Source organism: Hyperolius riggenbachi, chromosome 9, assembly GCF_040937935.1.
Source record: "Hyperolius riggenbachi isolate aHypRig1 chromosome 9, aHypRig1.pri, whole genome shotgun sequence".
NCBI classification, from domain to species: domain Eukaryota; kingdom Metazoa; phylum Chordata; class Amphibia; order Anura; family Hyperoliidae; genus Hyperolius; species Hyperolius riggenbachi.
Window position 1 is genome coordinate 1,845,324 of NC_090654.1, and position 26,640 is coordinate 1,871,963.

At 47.4% G+C, this 26,640-nt stretch overlaps 1 protein-coding gene across 2 annotated transcripts in view; it reads right to left on the reverse strand.

Annotated features, from left to right (window-relative positions):
* MEI1 (meiotic double-stranded break formation protein 1) overlaps positions 1 to 26,640 on the reverse strand; it is a 501,764-nt gene that overhangs the window by 323,235 nt on the left and 151,889 nt on the right. The window contains exon 6 of one of the 2 annotated variants that reach the window (XM_068254992.1): positions 4,675 to 4,890. The exons of the other annotated variant lie outside the window; for it this stretch is intronic. Within the exon in view, the coding sequence (XP_068111093.1) occupies positions 4,675 to 4,890 (216 nt within the window). The remainder of the gene's footprint in view (positions 1 to 4,674; positions 4,891 to 26,640) is intronic. 2 annotated transcript variants of the gene reach the window in all.

Below are 26,640 nucleotides of genomic sequence, written 5' to 3' on the forward strand. Positions count from 1 at the left end.
CAGCTGGTCCCTGGTTACACTGGCAGAGTAACCGGCAGCTGGTCCCTGGTTACACTGGCAGAGTAACCGGCAGCTGGTCACTGGTTACACTGACAGAGTAACCGGCAGCTGGTCCCTGGTTACACTGGCAGAGAAACCGGCAGCTGGTCCCTGGTTACACTGGCAGAGTAACCGGCAGCTGATCCCTGGTTACACTGGCAGAATGACTGGCAGCTGATCCCTGGTTACACTGGCAGAGTAACCGGCAGCTGGTCCCTGGTTACACTGGCAGAGTAACCGGCAGCTGGTCACTGGTTACACTGACAGAGTAACCGGCAGCTGGTCCCTGGTTACACTGGCAGAGAAACCGGCAGCTGGTCCCTGGTTACACTGGCAGAGTAACCGGCAGCTGATCCCTGGTTACACTGGCAGAGTAACCGGCAGCTGGTCCCTGGTTACACTGGCAGAGTAACCGGCAGCTGGTCACTGGTTACACTGGCAGAGTAACCGGCAGCTGATCCCTGGTTACACTGGCAGAATGACTGGCAGCTGATCCCTGGTTACACTGGCAGAGTAACCGGCAGCTGGTCTCTGGTTACACTGACAGAGTAACCGGCAGTTGGTCCCTGTTTACACTGGCAGCTGGTTCCTGGTTACACTGGCAGAGTAACCGGCAGCTGGTCTCTGGTTGTACTGACAGAGTAACCGGCAGCTGGTCCCTGGTTACACTGGCAGAGTGACTGGCAGCTGGTCCCTGGTTACACTGGCAGAGTAACCGGCAGCTGGTCTCTGGTTGTACTGACAGAGTAACCGGCAGCTGGTCCCTGGTTACACTGGCAGAGTGACTGGCAGCTGGTCCCTGGTTACATTGGCAGAGTAACCGGCAGCTGGTCTCTGGTTATACTGACTGAGTAACCGGCAGCTGGTCCCTGGTTACACTGGCAGAGTGATTGGCAGCTGGTCCCTGGTTACACTGGCAGAGTGATTGGCAGCTGGTCCCTGGTTACACTGGCAAAGGGACCGGCAGCTGGTCCCTGGTTACACTGGCAGAGTGACTGGCAGCTGGTCCCTGGTTACAGTGAGAGAGTAACCGGCAGCTTGACCCTGGTTACACTGGCAGAGTAACCGGCAGCTGGTCCCTGGTTACACTGGCAGAGTGACTGGCAGCTGGTCCCTGGTTACACTGGCAGAGTGACTGGCAGCTGGTCCCTGGTTACACTGGCAGAGTAACCGGCAGCTGGTCCCTGGTTACACTGGCAGAGTGATTGGCAGCTGGTCCCTGGTTACATTGGCAGAGTGACTGGCAGCTGATCCCTGGTTGCATTGGCAGAGTAACCAGCAGCTGGTCCCTGGTTACACTGGCATAGTGACTGGCAGCTGGTCCCTGGTTACACTGGCAGAGTGACTGGCAGCTGGTCCCTGATTACACTGGCAGCTGGTCCCTGGTTACACTGGCAGAGTGACTGGCAGCTGGTCCCTGGTTAGACTGGCAGAGTAACCGGCAGTTGGTCCCTGGTTACACTGGCAGAGTGACTGGCAGCTGGTCCCTGGTTAGACTGGCAGAGTGACTGGCAGCTGGTCCCTGGTTACACTGGCAGAGTGACCAGCAGCTGGTCCCTGAATACACTGGCAGAGTGACTGGCAGCTGGTCCCTGGTTAGACTGGCAGCTGGTCCCTGGTTACACTGGCAGGGTGATTGGCAGCTGGTCCCTGGTTACACTGGCAGAGTGATTGGCAGCTGGTCCCTAATTACATTGGAAGAGTGACTGTCAGCTGGTCCCTGGTTACACTGGCAGAGTGACTGGCAGCTGGTCCCTGGTTACACTGGCACAGTAACCGGCAGCTGATCCCTGGTTGCATTGGCAGAGTGATTGGCAGCTGGTCCCTGGTTAGACTGGCAGAGTGATTGGCAGCTGGTCCCTGGTTACACTGGCACAGTAACCGGCAGCTGATCCCTGGTTGCTTTGGCAGAGTAACCGGCAGTTAGAACCTGGTTACACTGGCAGAGTGACTGGCAGCTGGTCCCTGGTTACACTGGCAGAGTGATTGGCAGCTGGTCCCTGGTTACACTGGCAGAGTGACTGGCAGCTGGTCCCCGGTTATTATCAGCTGGTCCCTGGTTAGACTGGCAGAGTGACTGGCAGCTGGTTCACGGTTACACTGGCAGAGTGACTGGCAGCTGGTCCCGGGTTACACTGGCAAAGTGACTGGCAGCTGGTCCCTGGTTAGACTGGCAGAGTGACTTGCAGCTGGTCCCTGGTTACACTGGCAGACTAACCGGCAGCTGATCCCTGGTTACACTGGCAGAGTGACTGGCAGCTGGTCCCTGATTACACTGGCAGCTGGTCCCTGGTTACACTGGCAGAGTGACTGGCAGCTGGTCCCTGGTTAGACTGGCAGAGTAACCGGCAGTTGGTCCCTGGTTACACTGGCAGAGTGACTGGCAGCTGGTCCCTGGTTAGACTGGCAGAGTGACTGGCAGCTGGTCCCTGGTTACACTGGCAGAGTGACCAGCAGCTGGTCCCTGGTTAGACTGGCAGAGTGACTGGCAGCTGGTCCCTGAATACACTGGCAGAGTGACTGGCAGCTGGTCCCTGGTTAGACTGGCAGCTGGTCCCTGGTTACACTGGCAGAGTGATTGGCAGCTGGTCCCTAATTACACTGGAAGAGTGACTGTCAGCTGGTCCCTGGTTACACTGGCAGAGTGACTGGCAGCTGGTCCCTGGTTATACTGGCACAGTAACCGGCAGCTGATCCCTGGTTGCATTGGCAAGAGTGATTGGCAGCTGGTCCCTGGTTAGACTGGCAGAGTGATTGGCAGCTGGTCCCTGGTTACACTGGCACAGTAACCGGCAGCTGATCCCTGGTTGCATTGGCAGAGTGATTGGCAGCTGGTCCCTGGTTAGACTGGCAGAGTGATTGGCAGCTGGTCCCTGGTTACACTGGCACAGTAACGGCAGCTGATCCCTGGTTGCTTTGGCAGAGTGACTGGCAGCTGGTCCCTGGTTAGACTGGCAGAGTGATTGGCAGCTGGTCACTGGTTACACTGGCAGAGTAACCGGCAGTTAGAACCTGGTTACACTGGCAGAGTGACTGGCAGCTGGTCACTAGTTACACTGGCAGAGTAACCGGCAGTTAGAACCTGGTTACACTGGCAGAGTGACTGGCAGCTGGTCCCTGGTTACACTGGCAGAGTGATTGGCAGCTGGTCCTGGGGACACTGGCAGAGTGACTGGCAGCTGGTCCCCGGTTATTATCAGCTGGTCCCTGGTTAGACTGGCAGAGTGACTGGCAGCTGGTTCACGGTTACACTGGCAGAGTGACTGGCAGCTGGTCCCTGGTTACACTGGCAGAGTGACTGGCAGCTGGTCCCTGGTTACATTGGCAGAGTAACCGGCAGCTGGTCCCTGGTTAGACTGGCAGAGTGACTGGCAGCTGGTTCACGGTTACACTGGCAGAGTGACTGGCAGCTGGTCCCTGGTTACACTGGCAGAGTGACTGGCAGCTGGTCCCTGGTTACACTGGCAGAGTGACTGGCAGCTGGTCCCTGGTTAGACTGGCAGAGTGACTGGCAGCTGGTTCACGGTTACACTGGCAGAGTGACTGGCAGCTGGTCCCTGGTTACACTGGCAAAGTGACTGGCAGCTGGTCCCTGGTTAGACTAGCAGAGTGACTGGCAGCTGGTTCCCGGTTACACTGGCAGAGTGACTGGCAGCTGGTCCCTGGTTACACTGGCAAAGTGACTGGCAGCTGGTCCCTGGTTACACTGGCAAAGTGACTGGCAGCTGGTCCCTGGTTACACTGGCAAAGTGACTGGCCGCTGGTCCCTGGTTACACTGGCAGAATGACTGGCAGCTGGTCCCTGGTTACACTGGCAGCGTAACCGGCAGCTGGTCCCTGGTTACACTGGCAGAGTAACCGGCAGTTGGTCCCTGGTTACACTGGCAGCGTAACCGGCAGCTGGTCCCTGGTTACACTGGCAGAGTAACCGGCAGCTGGTCCCTGGTTACACTGGCAGAGTGACTGGCAGCTGGTCCCTGGTTACACTGGCAGAGTGACTGGCAGCTGGTCCCTGGTTACACTGGCAGAGTAACCGGCAGTTGGTCCCTGGTTACACTGGCAGAGAAACTGGCAGCTGGTCCCTGGTTACACTGGCAGACTGACTGGCAGCTGGTCCCTGGTTACACTGGCAGAGTGACTGGCAGCTGGTCCCTGGTTACATTGGCAGAGTGACTGGCAGCTGGTCCCTGGTTACACTGGCAGAGTGACTGGCAGCTGGTCCCTGGTTACACTGGCAGACTGACTGGCAGCTGGTCCCCGGTTATTATCAGCTGGTCCCTGGTTACACTGGCAGAGTAACCGGCAGTTGGTCCCTGGTTACAGTGGCAGAGTGACTGGCAGCTGGTCCATGGTTACACTGGCAGGGTGACTGGCAGCTGGTCCCTGGTTACACTGGCAGAGTGACTGGCAGCTGGTCCCTGAATAGACTGGCAAAGTGACTGGCAGCTGGTCCCTGGTTAGACTAGTAACCGGCAGCTGGTCCCTGGTTACACTGGCAGAGTAACCGGCAGTTGGTCCCTGGTTACAGTGGCAGACTGACTGGCAGCTGGTCCCTGGTTACACTGGCAGAGTGACTGGCAGCTGGTCCTGGTGACACTGATGTAAGGTATAACAGACAAATGTTGCTCCACTCACCCATACAGTTGACCTGCAGCTCAGTAGTCTGGGCGTTCTCCAAGGCAGCCAGGAGGGGAGCGCAGACTTTGTCAGTGAAATGAGCAGCCAGTTTGTGTGTTATGCTTGGTGAGGAGAAGCGTGCAGAGTAAATCTTGCCATACAGATAACACACAGCAGCTTTCAATGCTTCACCTGCACGCATCATCCTGTGTGACGCCTGCTCTATGAGGCTGTCTGTATGGGAGAGATATAGATACACACATCACTACACTACACATCTACTGTTATACTAACCCCACAGCCTGTGTGACACCTGCTCTATGGGGCTGTCTGTATGGGAGAGATATAGATACACACATCACTACACTACACATCTACTGTTATACTAACCCCACAGCCTGTGTGACACCTGCTCTATGGGGCTGTCTGTATGGGAGAGATATAGATACAGCACATCACTACAGTATATCTACTGTTATACTAACCCCACAGCCCGTGTGACACCTGCTCTATGGGGCTGTCTATACAGGAGAGATATAGATACAGCACACATCACTACAGTATACCTACTGTTATACTAACCCCACAGCCTGTGTGACACCTGCTCTATGAGGCTGTCTATACAGGAGAGATATAGATACAGCACATCACTACAGTATATCTACTGTTATACTAACCCCACAGCCCGTGTGACACCTGCTCTATGGGGCTGTCTGTACAGGAGAGATATAGATACAGCACATCACTACAGTATATCTACTGTTATACTAACCCCACAGCCCGTGTGACACCTGCTCTATGGGGCTGTCTATACAGGAGAGATATAGATACAGCACATCACTACAGTATATCTACTGTTATACTAACCCCACAGCCTGTGTGACACCTGCTCTATGGGGCTGTCTATACAGGAGAGATATAGATGCAGCACATCACTACAGTATATCTACTGTTATACTAACCCCACAGCCTGTGTGACACCTGCTCTATGGGGCTGTCTATACAGGAGAGATATAGATGCAGCACATCACTACAGTATATCTACTGTTATACTAACCCCACAGCCTGTGTGACACCTGCTCTATGAGGTTGTCTATACAGGAGAGATATAGATACAGCACATCACTACAGTATACCTACTGTTATACTAACCCCACAGCCTGTGTGACACCTGCTCTATGGGGCTGTCTATACAGGAGAGATATAGATACAGCACACATCACTACAGTATATCTACTGTTATACTAACCCCACAGCCTGTGTGACACCTGCTCTATGGGGCTGTCTATACAGGAGAGATATAGATACAGCACATCACTACAGTATATCTACTGTTATACTAACCTCACAGCCCGTGTGACACCTGCTCTATGGGGCTGTCTATACAGGAGAGATATAGATGCAGCACATCACTACAGTATATCTACTGTTATACTAACCCCACAGCCCGTGTGACACCTGCTCTATGAGGCTGTCTATACAGGAGAGATATAGATACAGCACATCACTACAGTATATCTACTGTTATACTAACCCCACAGCCCGTGTGACACCTGCTCTATGAGGCTGTCTGTATGGGAGAGATATAGATACAGCACATCACTACACTACACATCTACTGTTATACTAACCCCACAGCCCGTGTGACGCCTGCTCTATGAGGCTGTCTGTATGGGAGAGATATAGATACAGCACATCACTACAGTATATCTACTGTTATACTAACCCCACAGCCCGTGTGACACCTGCTCTATGGGGCTGTCTATACAGGAGAGATATAGATACACACATCACTACAGTATATCTACTGTTATACTAACCCCACAGCCCGTGTGACACCTGCTCTATGAGGCTGTCTATACAGGAGAGATATAGATACAGCACACATCACTACACTACACATCTACTGTTATACTAACCCCACAGCCCGTGTGACACCTGCTCTATGAGGCTGTCTATACAGGAGAGATATAGATACAGCACACATCACTACAGTATATCTACCGTTATACTAACCCCACAGCCCATGTGACACCTGCTCTATGAGGCTGTCTGTATGGGAGAGATATAGATACACACATCACTACAGTATACCTACTGTTATACTAACCCCACAGCCCGTGTGACACCTGCTCTATGAGGCTGTCTGTATGGGAGAGATATAGATACAGCACATCACTACACTACACATCTACTGTTATACTAACCCCACAGCCCGTGTGACACCTGCTCTATGGGGCTGTCTATACTGGAGAGATATAGATACAGCACATCACTACACTATACATCTACTGCTATACTAACCCCACAGCCCGTGTGACACCTGCTCTATGAGGCTGTCTATACAGGAGAGATATAGATACAGCACATCACTACAGTATACATCTACTGTTATACTAACCCCACAGCCCGTGTGACACCTGCTCTATGAGGCTGTCTATACAGGAGAGATATAGATACAGCACATCACTACAGTATATCTACTGTTATACTAACCCCACAGCCCGTGTGACACCTGCTCTATGGGGCTGTCTATACAGGAGAGATATAGATACAGCACATCACTACACTATACATCTACTGTTATACTAACCCCACAGCCCGTGTGACACCTGCTCTATGAGGCTGTCTATACAGGAGAGATATAGATACAGCACACATCACTACAGTATATCTACCGTTATACTAACCCCACAGCCCATGTGACACCTGCTCTATGAGGCTGTCTGTATGGGAGAGATATAGATACACACATCACTACAGTATACCTACTGTTATACTAACCCCACAGCCCGTGTGACACCTGCTCTATGAGGCTGTCTGTATGGGAGAGATATAGATACAGCACATCACTACACTACACATCTACTGTTATACTAACCCCACAGCCCGTGTGACACCTGCTCTATGGGGCTGTCAATACTGAAAAGATATAGATACAGCACATCACTACACTATACATCTACTATTATACTAACCCCACAGCCCGTGTGACACCTGCTCTATAAGGCTGTCTATACAGGAGAGATATAGATACAGCACATCACTACACTACACATCTACTGTTATACTAACCCCACAGCCCGTGTGACACCTGCTCTATGGGGCTGTCTATACAGGAGAGATATAGATACAGCACATCACTACACTATACATCTACTGTTATACTAACCCCACAGCCCGTGTGACACCTGCTCTATGGGGCTGTCTATACAGGAGAGATACAGATACAGCACATCACTACAGTATATCTACTGTTATACTAACCCCACAGCCCGTGTGACACCTGCTCTATGAGGCTGTCTATACAGGAGAGATATAGATACACACATCACTACACTACACATCTACTGTTATACTAACCCCACAGCCCGTGTGACACCTGCTCTATGGGGCTGTCTATACAGGAGAGATATAGATACAGCACACATCACTACAGTATATCTACTGTTATACTAGCCCCACAGCCCGTGTGACACCTGCTCTATGGGGCTGTCTATACAGGAGAGATATAGATACAGCACACATCACTACAGTATATCTACTGTTATACTAGCCCCACAGCCTGTGTGACACCTGCTCTATGAGGCTGTCTATACAGGAGAGATATAGATACAGCACACATCACTACAGTATATCTACTGTTATACTAGCCCCACAGCCTGTGTGACACCTGCTCTATGGGGCTGTCTATACAGGAGAGATATAGATACAGCACATCACTACAGTATACCTACTGTTATACTAACCCCACAGCCCGTGTGACACCTGCTCTATGAGGCTGTCTATACAGGAGAGATATAGATACAGCACACATCACTACAGTATATCTACTGTTATACTAACCCCACAGCCTGTGTGACACCTGCTCTATGAGGCTGTCTATACAGGAGAGATATAGATCCAGCACACATCACTACAGTATATCTACTGTTATACTAACCCCACAGCCCGTGTGACACCTGCTCTATGAGGCTGTCTGTATGGGAAAGATATAGATACAGCACATCACTACACTACACATCTACTGTTATACTAACCCCACAGCCCGTGTGACACCTGCTCTATGGGGCTGTCTATACAGGAGAGATATAGATACAGCACATCACTACAGTACACATCTACTGTTATACTAACCCCACAGCCCGTGTGACACCTGCTCTATGAGGCTGTCTGTATGGGAGAGATATAGATACAGCACATCACTACAGTATATCTACTGTTATACTAACCCCACAGCCCGTGTGACACCTGCTCTATGGGGCTGTCTATACAGGAGAGATAAAGATACAGCACATCACTACAGTATACATCTACTGTTATACTAACCCCACAGCCCGTGTGACACCTGCTCTATGAGGCTGTCTGTATGGGAGAGATATAGATACAGCACATCACTACAGTATATCTACTGTTATACTAACCCCACAGCCCGTGTGACACCTGCTCTATGAGGCTGTCTGTATGGGAGAGATATAGATACAGCACATCACTACACTACACATCTACTGTTATACTAACCCCACAGCCCGTGTGACGCCTGCTCTATGAGGCTGTCTGTATGGGAGAGATATAGATACAGCACATCACTACAGTATATCTACTGTTATACTAACCCCACAGCCCGTGTGACACCTGCTCTATGGGGCTGTCTATACAGGAGAGATATAGATACAGCACATCACTACAGTACACATCTACTGTTATACTAACCCCACAGCCCGTGTGACACCTGCTCTATGAGGCTGTCTATACAGGAGAGATATAGATACAGCACATCACTACAGTACACATCTACTGTTATACTAACCCCACAGCCCGTGTGACACCTGCTCTATGGGGCTGTCTATACAGGAGAGATATAGATACAGCACATCACTACAGTATACATCTACTGTTATACTAACCCCACAGCCCGTGTGACACCTGCTCTATGAGGCTGTCTGTATGGGAGAGATATAGATACAGCACATCACTACAGTATATCTACTGTTATACTAACCCCACAGCCCGTGTGACACCTGCTCTATGAGGCTGTCTGTATGGGAGAGATATAGATACAGCACATCACTACAGTATATCTACTGTTATACTAACCCCACAGCCCGTGTGACACCTGCTCTATGAGGCTGTCTGTATGGGAGAGATATAGATACAGCACATCACTACACTACACATCTACTGTTATACTAACCCCACAGCCCGTGTGACGCCTGCTCTATGAGGCTGTCTGTATGGGAGAGATATAGATACAGCACATCACTACAGTATATCTACTGTTATACTAACCCCACAGCCCGTGTGACACCTGCTCTATGGGGCTGTCTATACAGGAGAGATATAGATACACACATCACTACAGTATATCTACTGTTATACTAACCCCACAGCCCGTGTGACACCTGCTCTATGAGGCTGTCTATACAGGAGAGATATAGATACAGCACACATCACTACACTACACATCTACTGTTATACTAACCCCACAGACCGTGTGACACCTGCTCTATGAGGCTGTCTATACAGGAGAGATATAGATACAGCACACATCACTACAGTATATCTACCGTTATACTAACCCCACAGCCCATGTGACACCTGCTCTATGAGGCTGTCTGTATGGGAGAGATATAGATACACACATCACTACAGTATACCTACTGTTATACTAACCCCACAGCCCGTGTGACACCTGCTCTATGAGGCTGTCTGTATGGGAGAGATATAGATACAGCACATCACTACACTACACATCTACTGTTATACTAACCCCACAGCCCGTGTGACACCTGCTCTATGGGGCTGTCTATACTGGAGAGATATAGATACAGCACATCACTACACTATACATCTACTGTTATACTAACCCCACAGCCCGTGTGACACCTGCTCTATGAGGCTGTCTATACAGGAGAGATATAGATACAGCACATCACTACAGTATACATCTACTGTTATACTAACCCCACAGCCTGTGTGACACCTGCTCTATGAGGCTGTCTATACAGGAGAGATATAGATACAGCACATCACTACAGTATATCTACTGTTATACTAACCCCACAGCCCGTGTGACACCTGCTCTATGGGGCTGTCTATACAGGAGAGATATAGATACAGCACATCACTACAGTATATCTACTGTTATACTAACCCCACAGCCCGTGTGACACCTGCTCTATGAGGCTGTCTATACAGGAGAGATATAGATACAGCACATCACTACAGTATATCTACTGTTATACTAACCCCACAGCCCGTGTGACACCTGCTCTATGGGGCTGTCTATACAGGAGAGATATAGATACAGCACATCACTACACTATACATCTACTGTTATACTAACCCCACAGCCCGTGTGACACCTGCTCTATGAGGCTGTCTATACAGGAGAGATATAGATACAGCACACATCACTACAGTATATCTACCGTTATACTAACCCCACAGCCCATGTGACACCTGCTCTATGAGGCTGTCTGTATGGGAGAGATATAGATACACACATCACTACAGTATACCTACTGTTATACTAACCCCACAGCCCGTGTGACACCTGCTCTATGAGGCTGTCTGTATGGGAGAGATATAGATACAGCACATCACTACACTACACATCTACTGTTATACTAACCCCACAGCCCGTGTGACACCTGCTCTATGGGGCTGTCAATACTGAAAAGATATAGATACAGCACATCACTACACTATACATCTACTATTATACTAACCCCACAGCCCGTGTGACACCTGCTCTATAAGGCTGTCTATACAGGAGAGATATAGATACAGCACATCACTACACTACACATCTACTGTTATACTAACCCCACAGCCCGTGTGACACCTGCTCTATGGGGCTGTCTATACAGGAGAGATATAGATACAGCACATCACTACACTATACATCTACTGTTATACTAACCCCACAGCCCGTGTGACACCTGCTCTATGGGGCTGTCTATACAGGAGAGATATAGATACAGCACATCACTACAGTATATCTACTGTTATACTAACCCCACAGCCTGTGTGACACCTGCTCTATGGGGCTGTCTATACAGGAGAGATATAGATACAGCACATCACTACAGTATATCTACTGTTATACTAACCCCACAGCCCGTGTGACACCTGCTCTATGGGGCTGTCTATACAGGAGAGATACAGATACAGCACATCACTACAGTATATCTACTGTTATACTAACCCCACAGCCCGTGTGACACCTGCTCTATGAGGCTGTCTATACAGGAGAGATATAGATACACACATCACTACACTACACATCTACTGTTATACTAACCCCACAGCCCGTGTGACACCTGCTCTATGGGGCTGTCTATACAGGAGAGATATAGATACAGCACACATCACTACAGTATATCTACTGTTATACTAGCCCCACAGCCCGTGTGACACCTGCTCTATGGGGCTGTCTATACAGGAGAGATATAGATACAGCACACATCACTACAGTATATCTACTGTTATACTAGCCCCACAGCCTGTGTGACACCTGCTCTATGAGGCTGTCTATACAGGAGAGATATAGATACAGCACACATCACTACAGTATATCTACTGTTATACTAGCCCCACAGCCTGTGTGACACCTGCTCTATGGGGCTGTCTATACAGGAGAGATATAGATACAGCACATCACTACAGTATACCTACTGTTATACTAACCCCACAGCCCGTGTGACACCTGCTCTATGAGGCTGTCTATACAGGAGAGATATAGATACAGCACACATCACTACAGTATATCTACTGTTATACTAACCCCACAGCCTGTGTGACACCTGCTCTATGAGGCTGTCTATACAGGAGAGATATAGATCCAGCACACATCACTACAGTATATCTACTGTTATACTAACCCCACAGCCCGTGTGACACCTGCTCTATGAGGCTGTCTGTATGGGAAAGATATAGATACAGCACATCACTACACTACACATCTACTGTTATACTAACCCCACAGCCCGTGTGACACCTGCTCTATGGGGCTGTCTATACAGGAGAGATATAGATACAGCACATCACTACAGTACACATCTACTGTTATACTAACCCCACAGCCCGTGTGACACCTGCTCTATGAGGCTGTCTGTATGGGAGAGATATAGATACAGCACATCACTACAGTATATCTACTGTTATACTAGCCCCACAGCCCGTGTGACACCTGCTCTATGAGGCTGTCTATACAGGAGAGATATAGATACACACATCACTACAGTATATCTACTGTTATACTAACCCCACAGCCTGTGTGACACCTGCTCTATGGGGCTGTCTATACAGGAGAGATATAGATACAGCACATCACTACAGTATATCTACTGTTATACTAACCCCACAGCCCGTGTGACACCTGCTCTATGGGGCTGTCTATACAGGAGAGATATAGATACAGCACATCACTACAGTACACATCTACTGTTATACTAACCCCACAGCCCGTGTGACACCTGCTCTATGGGGCTGTCTATACAGGAGAGATATGGATACAGCACATCACTACAGTATATCTACTGTTATACTAACCCCACAGCCCGTGTGACACCTGCTCTATGAGGCTGTCTGTATGGGAGAGATATAGATACAGCACATCACTACAGTATATCTACTGTTATACTAACCCCACAGCCCGTGTGACACCTGCTCTATGAGGCTGTCTATACAGGAGAGATATAGATCCAGCACACATCACTACAGTATATCTACTGTTATACTAACCCCACAGCCCGTGTGACACCTGCTCTATGAGGCTGTCTGTATGGGAAAGATATAGATACAGCACATCACTACACTACACATCTACTGTTATACTAACCCCACAGCCCGTGTGACACCTGCTCTATGGGGCTGTCTATACAGGAGAGATATAGATACAGCACATCACTACAGTATATCTACTGTTATACTAACCCCACAGCCCGTGAGACACCTGCTCTATGGGGCTGTCTATACAGGAGAGATATAGATACACACATCACTACAGTATATCTACTGTTATACTAACCTCACAGCCCGTGTGACACCTGCTCTATGGGGCTGTCTATACAGGAGAGATATAGATACACACATCACTACAGTATATCTACTGTTATACTAACCCCACAGCCCGTGTGACACCTGCTCTATGGGGCTGTCTATACAGGAGAGATATAGATACAGCACATCACTACAGTATATCTACTGTTATACTAACCCCACAGCCCGTGTGACACCTGCTCTATGGGGCTGTCTATACAGGAGGGATATAGATACAGCACATCACTACAGTATATCTACTGTTATACTAACCCCACAGCCTGTGTGACACCTGCTCTATGGGGCTGTCTATACAGGAGAGATATAGATACACACATCACTACAGTATATCTACTGTTATACTAACCCCACAGCCCGTGTGACACCTGCTCTATGAGGCTGTTTATACAGGAGAGATATAGATACAGCACATCACTACAGTATATCTACTGTTATACTAGCCCCACAGCCCGTGTGACACCTGCTCTATGAGGCTGTCTATACAGGAGAGATATAGATACAGCACACATCACTACAGTATATCTACTGTTATACTAACCCCACAGCCCGTGTGACACCTGCTCTATGAGGCTGTCTATACAGGAGAGATATAGATACACATATCACTACAGTATACCTACTGTTATACTAACCCCACAGCCCGTGTGACACCTGCTCTATGGGGCTGTCTATACAGGAGAGATATAGATACACACATCACTACAGTATATCTACTGCGATACTAACCCCACAGCCCGTGTGACACCTGCTCTATGAGGCTGTCTATACAGGAGAGATATAGATACAGCACACATCACTACAGTATATCTACTGTTATACTAACCCCACAGCCTGTGTGACACCTGCTCTATGGGGCTGTCTATACAGGAGAGATATAGATACAGCACATCACTACAGTATATCTACTGTTATACTAACCCCACAGCCCGTGTGACACCTGCTCTATGGGGCTGTCTATACAGGAGAGATATAGATACACACATCACTACAGTATATCTACTGTTATACTAACCCCACAGCCCGTGTGACACCTGCTCTATGAGGCTGTCTATACAGGAGAGATATAGATACAGCACATCACTACAGTATATCTACTGTTATACTAACCCCACAGCCCGTGTGACACCTGCTCTATGAGGCTGTCTGTATGGGAAAGATATAGATACAGCACATCACTACACTACACATCTACTGTTATACTAACCCCACAGCCCGTGTGACACCTGCTCTATGAGGCTGTCTGTATGGGAGAGATATAGATACACACATCACTACACTACACATCTACTGTTATACTAACCCCACAGCCCGTGTGACACCTGCTTTATGGGGCTGTCTATACAGGAGAGATATAGATACAGCACATCACTACAGTATATCTACTGTTATACTAACCCCACAGCCCGTGTGACACCTGCTCTATGAGGCTGTCTATACAGGAGAGATATAGATACAGCACATCACTACAGTATATCTACTGTTATACTAACCCCACAGCCCGTGTGACACCTGCTCTATGAGGCTGTCTATACAGGAGAGATATAGATACACACATCACTACAGTATACCTACTGTTATACTAACCCCACAGCCCGTGTGACACCTGCTCTATGGGGCTGTCTATACAGGAGAGATATAGATACAGCACACATCACTACAGTATATCTACTGTTATACTAACCCCACAGCCTGTGTGACACCTGCTCTATGGGGCTGTCTATACAGGAGAGATATAGATACAGCACATCACTACAGTATATCTACTGTTATACTAACCCCACAGCCCGTGTGACACCTGCTCTATGGGGCTGTCTATACAGGAGAGATATAGATACACACATCACTACAGTATATCTACTGTTATACTAACCCCACAGCCCGTGTGACACCTGCTCTATGGGGCTGTCTATACAGGAGAGATATAGATACACACATCACTACAGTATATCTACTGTTATACTAACCCCACAGCCCGTGTGACACCTGCTCTATGAGGCTGTCTATACAGGAGAGATATAGATACAGCACATCACTACAGTATATCTACTGTTATACTAACCCCACAGCCCGTGTGACACCTGCTCTATGAGGCTGTCTGTATGGGAAAGATATAGATACAGCACATCACTACACTACACATCTACTGTTATACTAACCCCACAGCCCGTGTGACACCTGCTCTATGAGGCTGTCTGTATGGGAGAGATATAGATACACACATCACTACACTAGACATCTACTGTTATACTAACCCCACAGCCCGTGTGACACCTGCTCTATGGGGCTGTCTATACAGGAGAGATATAGATACAGCACATCACTACAGTATATCTACTGTTATACTAACCCCACAGCCCGTGAGACACCTGCTCTATGAGGCTGTCTATACAGGAGAGATATAGATACAGCACACATCACTACAGTATATCTACTGTTATACTAACCCCACAGCCTGTGTGACACCTGCTCTATGGGGCTGTCTATACAGGAGAGATATAGAGACACACATCACTACAGTATATCTACTGTTATACTAACCCCACAGCCCGTGTGACACCTGCTCTATGGGGCTGTCTATACAGGAGAGATATAGATACAGCACATCACTACAGTATATCTACTGTTATACTAACCCCACAGCCCGTGTGACACCTGCTCTATGAGGCTGTCTATACAGGAGAGATATAGATACACACATCACTACAGTATACCTACTGTTATACTAACCCCACAGCCCGTGTGACACCTGCTCTATGGGGCTGTCTATACAGGAGAGATATATATACAGCACATCACTACAGTATATCTACTGTTATACTAACCCCACAGCCTGTGTGACACCTGCTCTATGGGGCTGTCTATACAGGAGAGATATAGATACACACATCACTACAGTATATCTACTGTTATACTAACCCCACAGCCCGTGTGACACCTGCTCTATGAGGCTGTCTATACAGGAGAGATATAGATACAGCACATCACTACAGTATATCTACTGTTATACTAACCCCACAGCCCGTGTGACACCTGCTCTATGGGGCTATCTATACAGGAGAGATATAGATACAGCACATCACTACAGTATATCTACTGTTATACTAACCCCACAGCCTGTGTGACACCTGCTCTATGGGGCTGTCTATACAGGAGAGATATAGATACAGCACATCACTACAGTATATCTACTGTTATACTAACCCCACAGCCCGTGTGACACCTGCTCTATGGGGCTGTCTATACAGGAGAGATATAGATACAGCACATCACTACAGTATATCTACTGTTATACTAACCCCACAGCCCGTGTGACACCTGCTTTATGGGGCTGTCTATACAGGAGAGATATAGATACAGCACATCACTACAGTATATCTACTGTTATCCTAACCCCACAGCCCGTGTGACACCTGCTCTATGGGGCTGTCTATACAGGAGAGATATAGATACAGCACACATCACTACAGTATATCTACTGTTATACTAACCTCACAGCCTGTGTGACACCTGCTCTATGGGGCTGTCTATACAGGAGAGATATAGATACAGCACATCACTACAGTATATCTACTGTTATACTAACCCCACAGCCTGTGTGACACCTGCTCTATGGGGCTGTCTATACAGGAGAGATATAGATACAGCACACATCACTACAGTATATCTACTGTTATACTAACCCCACAGCCTGTGTGACACCTGCTCTATGGGGCTGTCTATACAGGAGAGATATAGATACAGCACATCACTACAGTATATCTACTGTTATACTAACCCCACAGCCTGTGTGACACCTGCTCTATGGGGCTGTCTATACAGGAGAGATATAGATACAGCACATCACTACAGTATATCTACTGTTATACTAACCCCACAGCCCGTGTGACACCTGCTCTATGGGGCTGTCTATACAGGAGAGATATAGATACAGCACATCACTACAGTATATCTACTGTTATACTAACCCCACAGCCCGTGTGACACCTGCTCTATGGGGCTGTCTATACAGGAGAGATATAGATACAGCACATCACTACAGTATATCTACTGTTATACTAACCCCACAGCCTGTGTGACACCTGCTCTATGGGGCTGTCTATACAGGAGAGATATAGATACACACATCACTACAGTATATCTACTGTTATACTAACCCCACAGCCCGTGTGACACCTGCTCTATGAGGCTGTCTATACAGGAGAGATATAGATACAGCACATCACTACAGTATATCTACTGTTATACTAGCCCCACAGCCCGTGTGACACCTGCTCTATGAGGCTGTCTATACAGGAGAGATATAGATACACACATCACTACAGTATACCTACTGTTATACTAACCCCACAGCCCGTGTGACACCTGCTCTATGGGGCTGTCTATACAGGAGAGATATAGATACAGCACACATCACTACAGTATATCTACTGTTATACTAACCCCACAGCCTGTGTGACACCTGCTCTATGGGGCTGTCTATACAGGAGAGATATAGATACAGCACATCACTACAGTATATCTACTGTTATACTAACCCCACAGCCCGTGTGACACCTGCTCTATGGGGCTGTCTATACAGGAGAGATATAGATACACACATCACTACAGTATATCTACTGTTATACTAACCCCACAGCCCGTGTGACACCTGCTCTATGGGGCTGTCTATACAGGAGAGATATAGATACACACATCACTACAGTATATCTACTGTTATACTAACCCCACAGCCCGTGTGACACCTGCTCTATGAGGCTGTCTGTATGGGAGAGATATAGATACACACATCACTACACTACACATCTACTGTTATACTAACCCCACAGCCCGTGTGACACCTGCTCTATGGGGCTGTCTATACAGGAGAGATATAGATACAGCACATCACTACAGTATATCTACTGTTATACTAACCCCACAGCCCGTGTGACACCTGCTCTATGAGGCTGTCTATACAGGAGAGATATAGATACAGCACATCACTACAGTATATCTACTGTTATACTAGCCCCACAGCCCGTGTGACACCTGCTCTATGGGGCTGTCTATACAGGAGAGATATAGATACAGCACACATCACTACAGTATATCTACTGTTATACTAGCCCCACAGCCCGTGTGACACCTGCTCTATGGGGCTGTCTATACAGGAGAGATATAGATACACACATCACTACAGTATACCTACTGTTATACTAACCCCACAGACCGTGTGACACCTGCTCTATGGGGCTGTCTATACAGGAGAGATATAGATACAGCACACATCACTACAGTATATCTACTGTTATACTAACCCCACAGCCTGTGTGACACCTGCTCTATGGGGCTGTCTATACAGGAGAGATATAGATACAGCACATCACTACAGTATATCTACTGTTATACTAACCCCACAGCCTGTGTGACACCTGCTCTATGGGGCTGTCTATACAGGAGAGATATAGATACAGCACATCACTACAGTATATCTACTGTTATACTAACCCCACAGCCCGTGTGACACCTGCTCTATGGGGCTGTCTATACAGGAGAGATATAGATACAGCACACATCACTACAGTATATCTACTGTTATACTAACCCCACAGCCCGTGTGACACCTGCTCTATGGGGCTGTCTATACAGGAGAGATATAGATACAGCACATCACTACAGTATATCTACTGTTATACTAACCCCACAGCCCGTGTGACACCTGCTCTATGGGGCTGTCTATACAGGAGAGATATAGATACACACATCACTACAGTATATCTACTGTTATACTAACCCCACAGCCCGTGTGACACCTGCTCTATGGGGCTGTCTATACAGGAGAGATATAGATACACACATCACTACAGTATATCTACTGTTATACTAACCCCACAGCCCGTGTGACACCTGCTCTATGGGGCTGTCTATACAGGAGAGATATAGATACAGCACATCACTACAGTATATCTACTGTTATACTAACCCCACAGCCCGTGTGACACCTGCTCTATGAGGCTGTCTATACAGGAGAGATATAGATACAGCACATCACTACAGTATATCTACTGTTATACTAACCCCACAGCCCGTGTGACACCTGCTCTATGAGGCTGTCTGTATGGGAAAGATATAGATACAGCACATCACTACACTACACATCTACTGTTATACTAACCCCACAGCCCGTGTGACACCTGCTCTATGAGGCTGTCTGTATGGGAGAGATATAGATACACACATCACTACACTACACATCTACTGTTATACTAACCCCACAGCCCGTGTGACACCTGCTCTATGGGGCTGTCTATACAGGAGAGATATAGATACAGCACATCACTACAGTATATCTACTGTTATACTAACCCCACAGCCCGTGAGACACCTGCTCTATGGGGCTGTCTATACAGGAGAGATATAGATACACACATCACTACAGTATATCTACTGTTATACTAACCCCACAGCCCGTGTGACACCTGCTCTATGGGGCTGCCTATACAGGAGAGATATAGATACAGCACATCACTACAGTATATCTACTGTTATACTAACCCCACAGCCCGTGTGACACCTGCTCTATGGGGCTGTCTATACAGGAGAGATATATATACAGCACATCACTACAGTATATCTACTGTTATACTAACCCCACAGCCTGTGTGACACCTGCTCTATGGGGCTGTCTATACAGGAGAGATATAGATACACACATCACTACAGTATATCTACTGTTATACTAACCCCACAGCCCGTGTGACACCTGCTCTATGAGGCTGTCTATACAGGAGAGATATAGATACAGCACATCACTACAGTATATCTACTGTTATACTAACCCCACAGCCCGTGTGACACCTGCTCTATGGGGCTGTCTATACAGGAGAGATATTGATACAGCACACATCACTACAGTACACATCTACTGTTATACTAACCCCACAGCCCGTGTGACACCTGCTCTATGAGGCTGTCTATACAGGAGAGATATAGATACAGCACATCACTACAGTATATCTACTGTTATACTAACCCCACAGCCCGTGTGACACCTGCTCTTTGGGGCTATCTATACAGGAGAGATATAGATACAGCACATCACTACAGTATATCTACTGTTATACTAACCCCACAGCCTGTGTGACACCTGCTCTATGGGGATGACTATACAGGAGAGATATAGATACAGCACATCACTACACTACACATCTACTGTTATACTAACCCCACAGCCCGTGTGACACCTGCTCTATGGGGCTGTCTATACAGGAGAGATATAGATACAGCACATCACTACAGTATATCTACTGTTATACTAACCCCACAGCCCGTGTGACACCTGCTCTATGGGGCTGTCTATACAGGAGAGATATAGATACAGCACATCACTACAGTATATCTACTGTTATACTAACCCCACAGCCCGTGTGACACCTGCTTTATGGGGCTGTCTATACAGGAGAGATATAGATACAGCACATCACTACACTACACATCTACTGTTATACTAACCCCACAGCCCGTGTGACACCTGCTCTATGGGGCTGTCTATACAGGAGAGATATAGATACAGCACACATCACTACAGTATATCTACTGTTATACTAACCCCACAGCCTGTGTGACACCTGCTCTATGGGGCTGTCTATACAGGAGAGATATAGATACAGCACATCACTACAGTATATCTACTGTTATACTAACCCCACAGCCCGTGTGACACCTGCTCTATGGGGCTGTCTATACAGGAGAGATATAGATACAGCACATCACTACAGTATATCTACTGTTATACTAACCCCACAGCCCGTGTGACACCTGCTCTATGGGGCTGTCTATACAGGAGAGATATAGATACAGCACATCACTACAGTATATCTACTGTTATACTAACCCCACAGCCCGTGTGACACCTGCTCTATGAGGCTGTCTATACAGGAGAGATATAGATACAGCACATCACTACAGTATATCTACTGTTATACTAACCCCACAGCCCGTGTGACACCTGCTCTATGAGGCTGTCTATACAGGAGAGATATAGATACAGCACATCACTACAGTATATCTACTGTTATACTAACCCCACAGCCCGTGTGACACCTGCTCTATGAGGCTGTCTATACAGGAGAGATATAGATACAGCACATCACTACAGTATATCTACTGTTATACTAACCCCACAGCCCGTGTGACACCTGCTCTATGGGGCTGTCTGTACAGGAGAGATATAGATACAGCACATCACTACAGTACACATCTACTGTTATACTAGCCCCACAGCCCGTGTGACACCTGCTCTATGAGGCTGTCTATACAGGAGAGATATAGATACAGCACATCACTACAGTATATCTACTGTTATACTAACCCCACAGCCCGTGTGACACCTGCTCTATGGGGCTGTCTATACAGGACAGATATAGATACAGCACATCACTACACTACACATCTACTGTTATACTAACCCCACAGCCCGTGTGACACCTGCTCTATGGGGCTGTCTATACAGGAGAGATATAGATACAGCACATCACTACAGTATATCTACTGTTATACTAACCCCACAGCCCGTGTGACACCTGCTCTATGGGGCTGTCTATACAGGAGAGATATAGATACAGCACATCACTACAGTATATCTACTGTTATACTAACCCCACAGCCCGTGTGACACCTGCTCTATGAGGCTGTCTATACAGGAGAGATATAGATACAGCACATCACTACAGTATATCTACTGCGATACTAACCCCACAGCCCGTGTGACACCTGCTCTATGGGGCTGTCTATACAGGAGAGATATAGATACAGCACATCACTACAGTATATCTACTGTTATACTAACCCCACAGCCCGTGTGACACCTGCTCTATGGGGCTGTCTAGACAGGAGAGATATAGATACAGCACACATCACTACAGTACACATCTACTGTTATACTAACGCCACAGCCTGTGTGACACCTGCTCTATGGGGCTGTCTATACAGGAGAGATATAGATACAGCACATCACTACAGTATATCTACTGTTATACTAACCCCACAGCCCGTGTGACACCTGCTCTATGAGGCTGTCTATACAGGAGAGATATAGATACAGCACACATCACTACAGTATATCTACTGTTATACTAACCCCACAGCCCGTGTGACACCTGCTCTATGGGGCTGTCTATACAGGAGAGATATAGATACACACATCACTACAGTATATCTACTGTTATACTAACCCCACAGCCCGTGTGACACCTGCTCTATGGGGCTGTCTGTACAGGAGAGATATAGATACAGCACATCACTACAGTACACATCTACTGTTATACTAGCCCCACAGCCCGTGTGACACCTGCTCTATGAGGCTGTCTATACAGGAGAGATATAGATACAGCACATCACTACAGTATATCTACTGTTATACTAACCCCACAGCCCGTGTGACACCTGCTCTATGGGGCTGTCTATACAGGACAGATATAGATACAGCACATCACTACACTACACATCTACTGTTATACTAACCCCACAGCCCGTGTGACACCTGCTCTATGGGGCTGTCTATACAGGAGAGATATAGATACAGCACATCACTACAGTATATCTACTGTTATACTAACCCCACAGCCCGTGTGACACCTGCTCTATGGGGCTGTCTATACAGGAGAGATATAGATACAGCACATCACTACAGTATATCTACTGTTATACTAACCCCACAGCCCGTGTGACACCTGCTCTATGAGGCTGTCTATACAGGAGAGATATAGATACAGCACATCACTACAGTATATCTACTACGATACTAACCCCACAGCCCGTGTGACACCTGCTCTATGGGGCTGTCTATACAGGAGAGATATAGATACAGCACATCACTACAGTATATCTACTGTTATACTAACCCCACAGCCCGTGTGACACCTGCTCTATGGGGCTGTCTAGACAGGAGAGATATAGATACAGCACACATCACTACAGTACACATCTACTGTTATACTAACGCCACAGCCTGTGTGACACCTGCTCTATGGGGCTGTCTATACAGGAGAGATATAGATACAGCACATCACTACAGTATATCTACTGTTATACTAACCCCACAGCCCGTGTGACACCTGCTCTATGAGGCTGTCTATACAGGAGAGATATAGATACAGCACACATCACTACAGTATATCTACTGTTATACTAACCCCACAGCCCGTGTGACACCTGCTCTATGGGGCTGTCTATACAGGAGAGATATAGATACACACATCACTACAGTATATCTACTGTTATACTAACCCCACAGCCCGTGTGACACCTGCTCTATGGGGCTGTCTATACAGGAGAGATATAGATACAGCACATCACTACACTACACATCTACTGTTATACTAACCCCACAGCCCGTGTGACACCTGCTCTATGGGGCTGTCTATACAGGAGAGATATAGATACAGCACATCACTACAGTATATCTACTGTTATACTAACCCCACAGCCCGTGTGACGCCTGCTCTATGAGGCTGTCTATACAGGAGAGATATAGATCCAGCACACATCACTACAGTATATCTACTGTTATACTAACCCCACAGCCCGTGTGACACCTGCTCTATGAGGCTGTCTGTATGGGAAAGATATAGATACAGCACATCACTACACTACACATCTACTGTTATACTAACCCCACAGCCCGTGTGACACCTGCTCTATGGGGCTGTCTATACAGGAGAGATATAGATACAGCACATCACTACAGTACACATCTACTGTTATACTAACCCCACAGCCCGTGTGACACCTGCTCTATGGGGCTGTCTATACAGGAGAGATATAGATACAGCACATCACTACACTACACATCTACTGTTATACTAACCCCACAGCCCGTGTGACACCTGCTCTATGGGGCTGTCTATACAGGAGAGATATAGATACAGCACATCACTACAGTATATCTACTGTTATACTAACCCCACAGCCCGTGTGACGCCTGCTCTATGAGGCTGTCTATACAGGAGAGATATAGATCCAGCACACATCACTACAGTATATCTACTGTTATACTAACCCCACAGCCCGTGTGACACCTGCTCTATGAGGCTGTCTGTATGGGAAAGATATAGATACAGCACATCACTACACTACACATCTACTGTTATACTAACCCCACAGCCCGTGTGACACCTGCTCTATGGGGCTGTCTATACAGGAGAGATATAGATACAGCACATCACTACAGTACACATCTACTGTTATACTAACCCCACAGCCCGTGTGACACCTGCTCTATGAGGCTGTCTGTATGGGAGAGATATAGATACAGCACATCACTACAGTATATCTACTGTTATACTAACCCCACAGCCCGTGTGACACCTGCTCTATGGGGCTGTCTATACAGGAGAGATATAGATACAGCACATCACTACAGTATATCTACTGTTATACTAACCCCACAGCCCGTGTGACACCTGCTCTATGAGGCTGTCTATACAGGAGAGATATAGATACAGCACATCACTACAGTATATCTACTGTTATACTAACCCCACAGCCCGTGTGACACCTGCTCTATGGGGCTGTCTGTACAGGAGAGATATAGATACAGCACATCACTACAGTATATCTACTGTTATACTAACCCCACAGCCCGTGTGACACCTGCTCTATGGGGCTGTCTATACAGGAGAGATATAGATACAGCACATCACTACAGTACACATCTACTGTTATACTAACCCCACAGCCCGTGTGACACCTGCTCTATGGGGCTGTCTATACAGGAGAGATATAGATACAGCACATCACTACAGTATACCTACTGTTATACTAACCCCACAGCCCGTGTGACACCTGCTCTATGAGGCTGTCTATACAGGAGAGATATAGATACAGCACATCACTACAGTATATCTACTGTTATACTAACCCCACAGCCCGTGTGACACCTGCTCTATGAGGCTGTCTATACAGGAGAGATATAGATACAGCACATCACTACAGTATATCTACTGTTATACTAGCCCCACAGCCCGTGTGACACCTGCTCTATGAGGCTGTCTATACAGGAGAGATATAGATACAGCACATCACTACAGTATATCTACTGTTATACTAACCCCACAGCCCGTGTGACACCTGTTCTATGGGGCTGTCTATACAGGACAGATATAGATACAGCACATCACTACACTACACATCTACTGTTATACTAACCCCACAGCCCGTGTGACACCTGCTCTATGGGGCTGTCTATACAGGAGAGATATAGATACAGCACATCACTACAGTATATCTACTGTTATACTAACCCCACAGCCCGTGTGACACCTGCTCTATGGGGCTGTCTATACAGGAGAGATATAGATACAGCACATCACTACAGTATATCTACTGTTATACTAACCCAACAGCCCGTGTGACACCTGCTCTATGAGGCTGTCTATACAGGAGAGATATAGATACAGCACATCACTACAGTATATCTACTGCGATACTAACCCCACAGCCCGTGTGACACCTGCTCTATGGGGCTGTCTATACAGGAGAGATATAGATACAGCACATCACTACAGTATATCTACTGTTATACTAACCCCACAGCCCGTGTGACACCTGCTCTATGGGGCTGTCTATACAGGAGAGATATAGATACAGCACACATCACTACAGTACACATCTACTGTTATACTAACGCCACAGCCTGTGTGACACCTGCTCTATGGGGCTGTCTATACAGGAGAGATATAGATACAGCACATCACTACAGTATATCTACTGTTATACTAACCCCACAGCCCGTGTGACACCTGCTCTATGAGGCTGTCTATACAGGAGAGATATAGATACAGCACACATCACTACAGTATATCTACTGTTATACTAACCCCACAGCCCGTGTGACACCTGCTCTATGGGGCTGTCTATAGAGGAGAGATATAGATACAC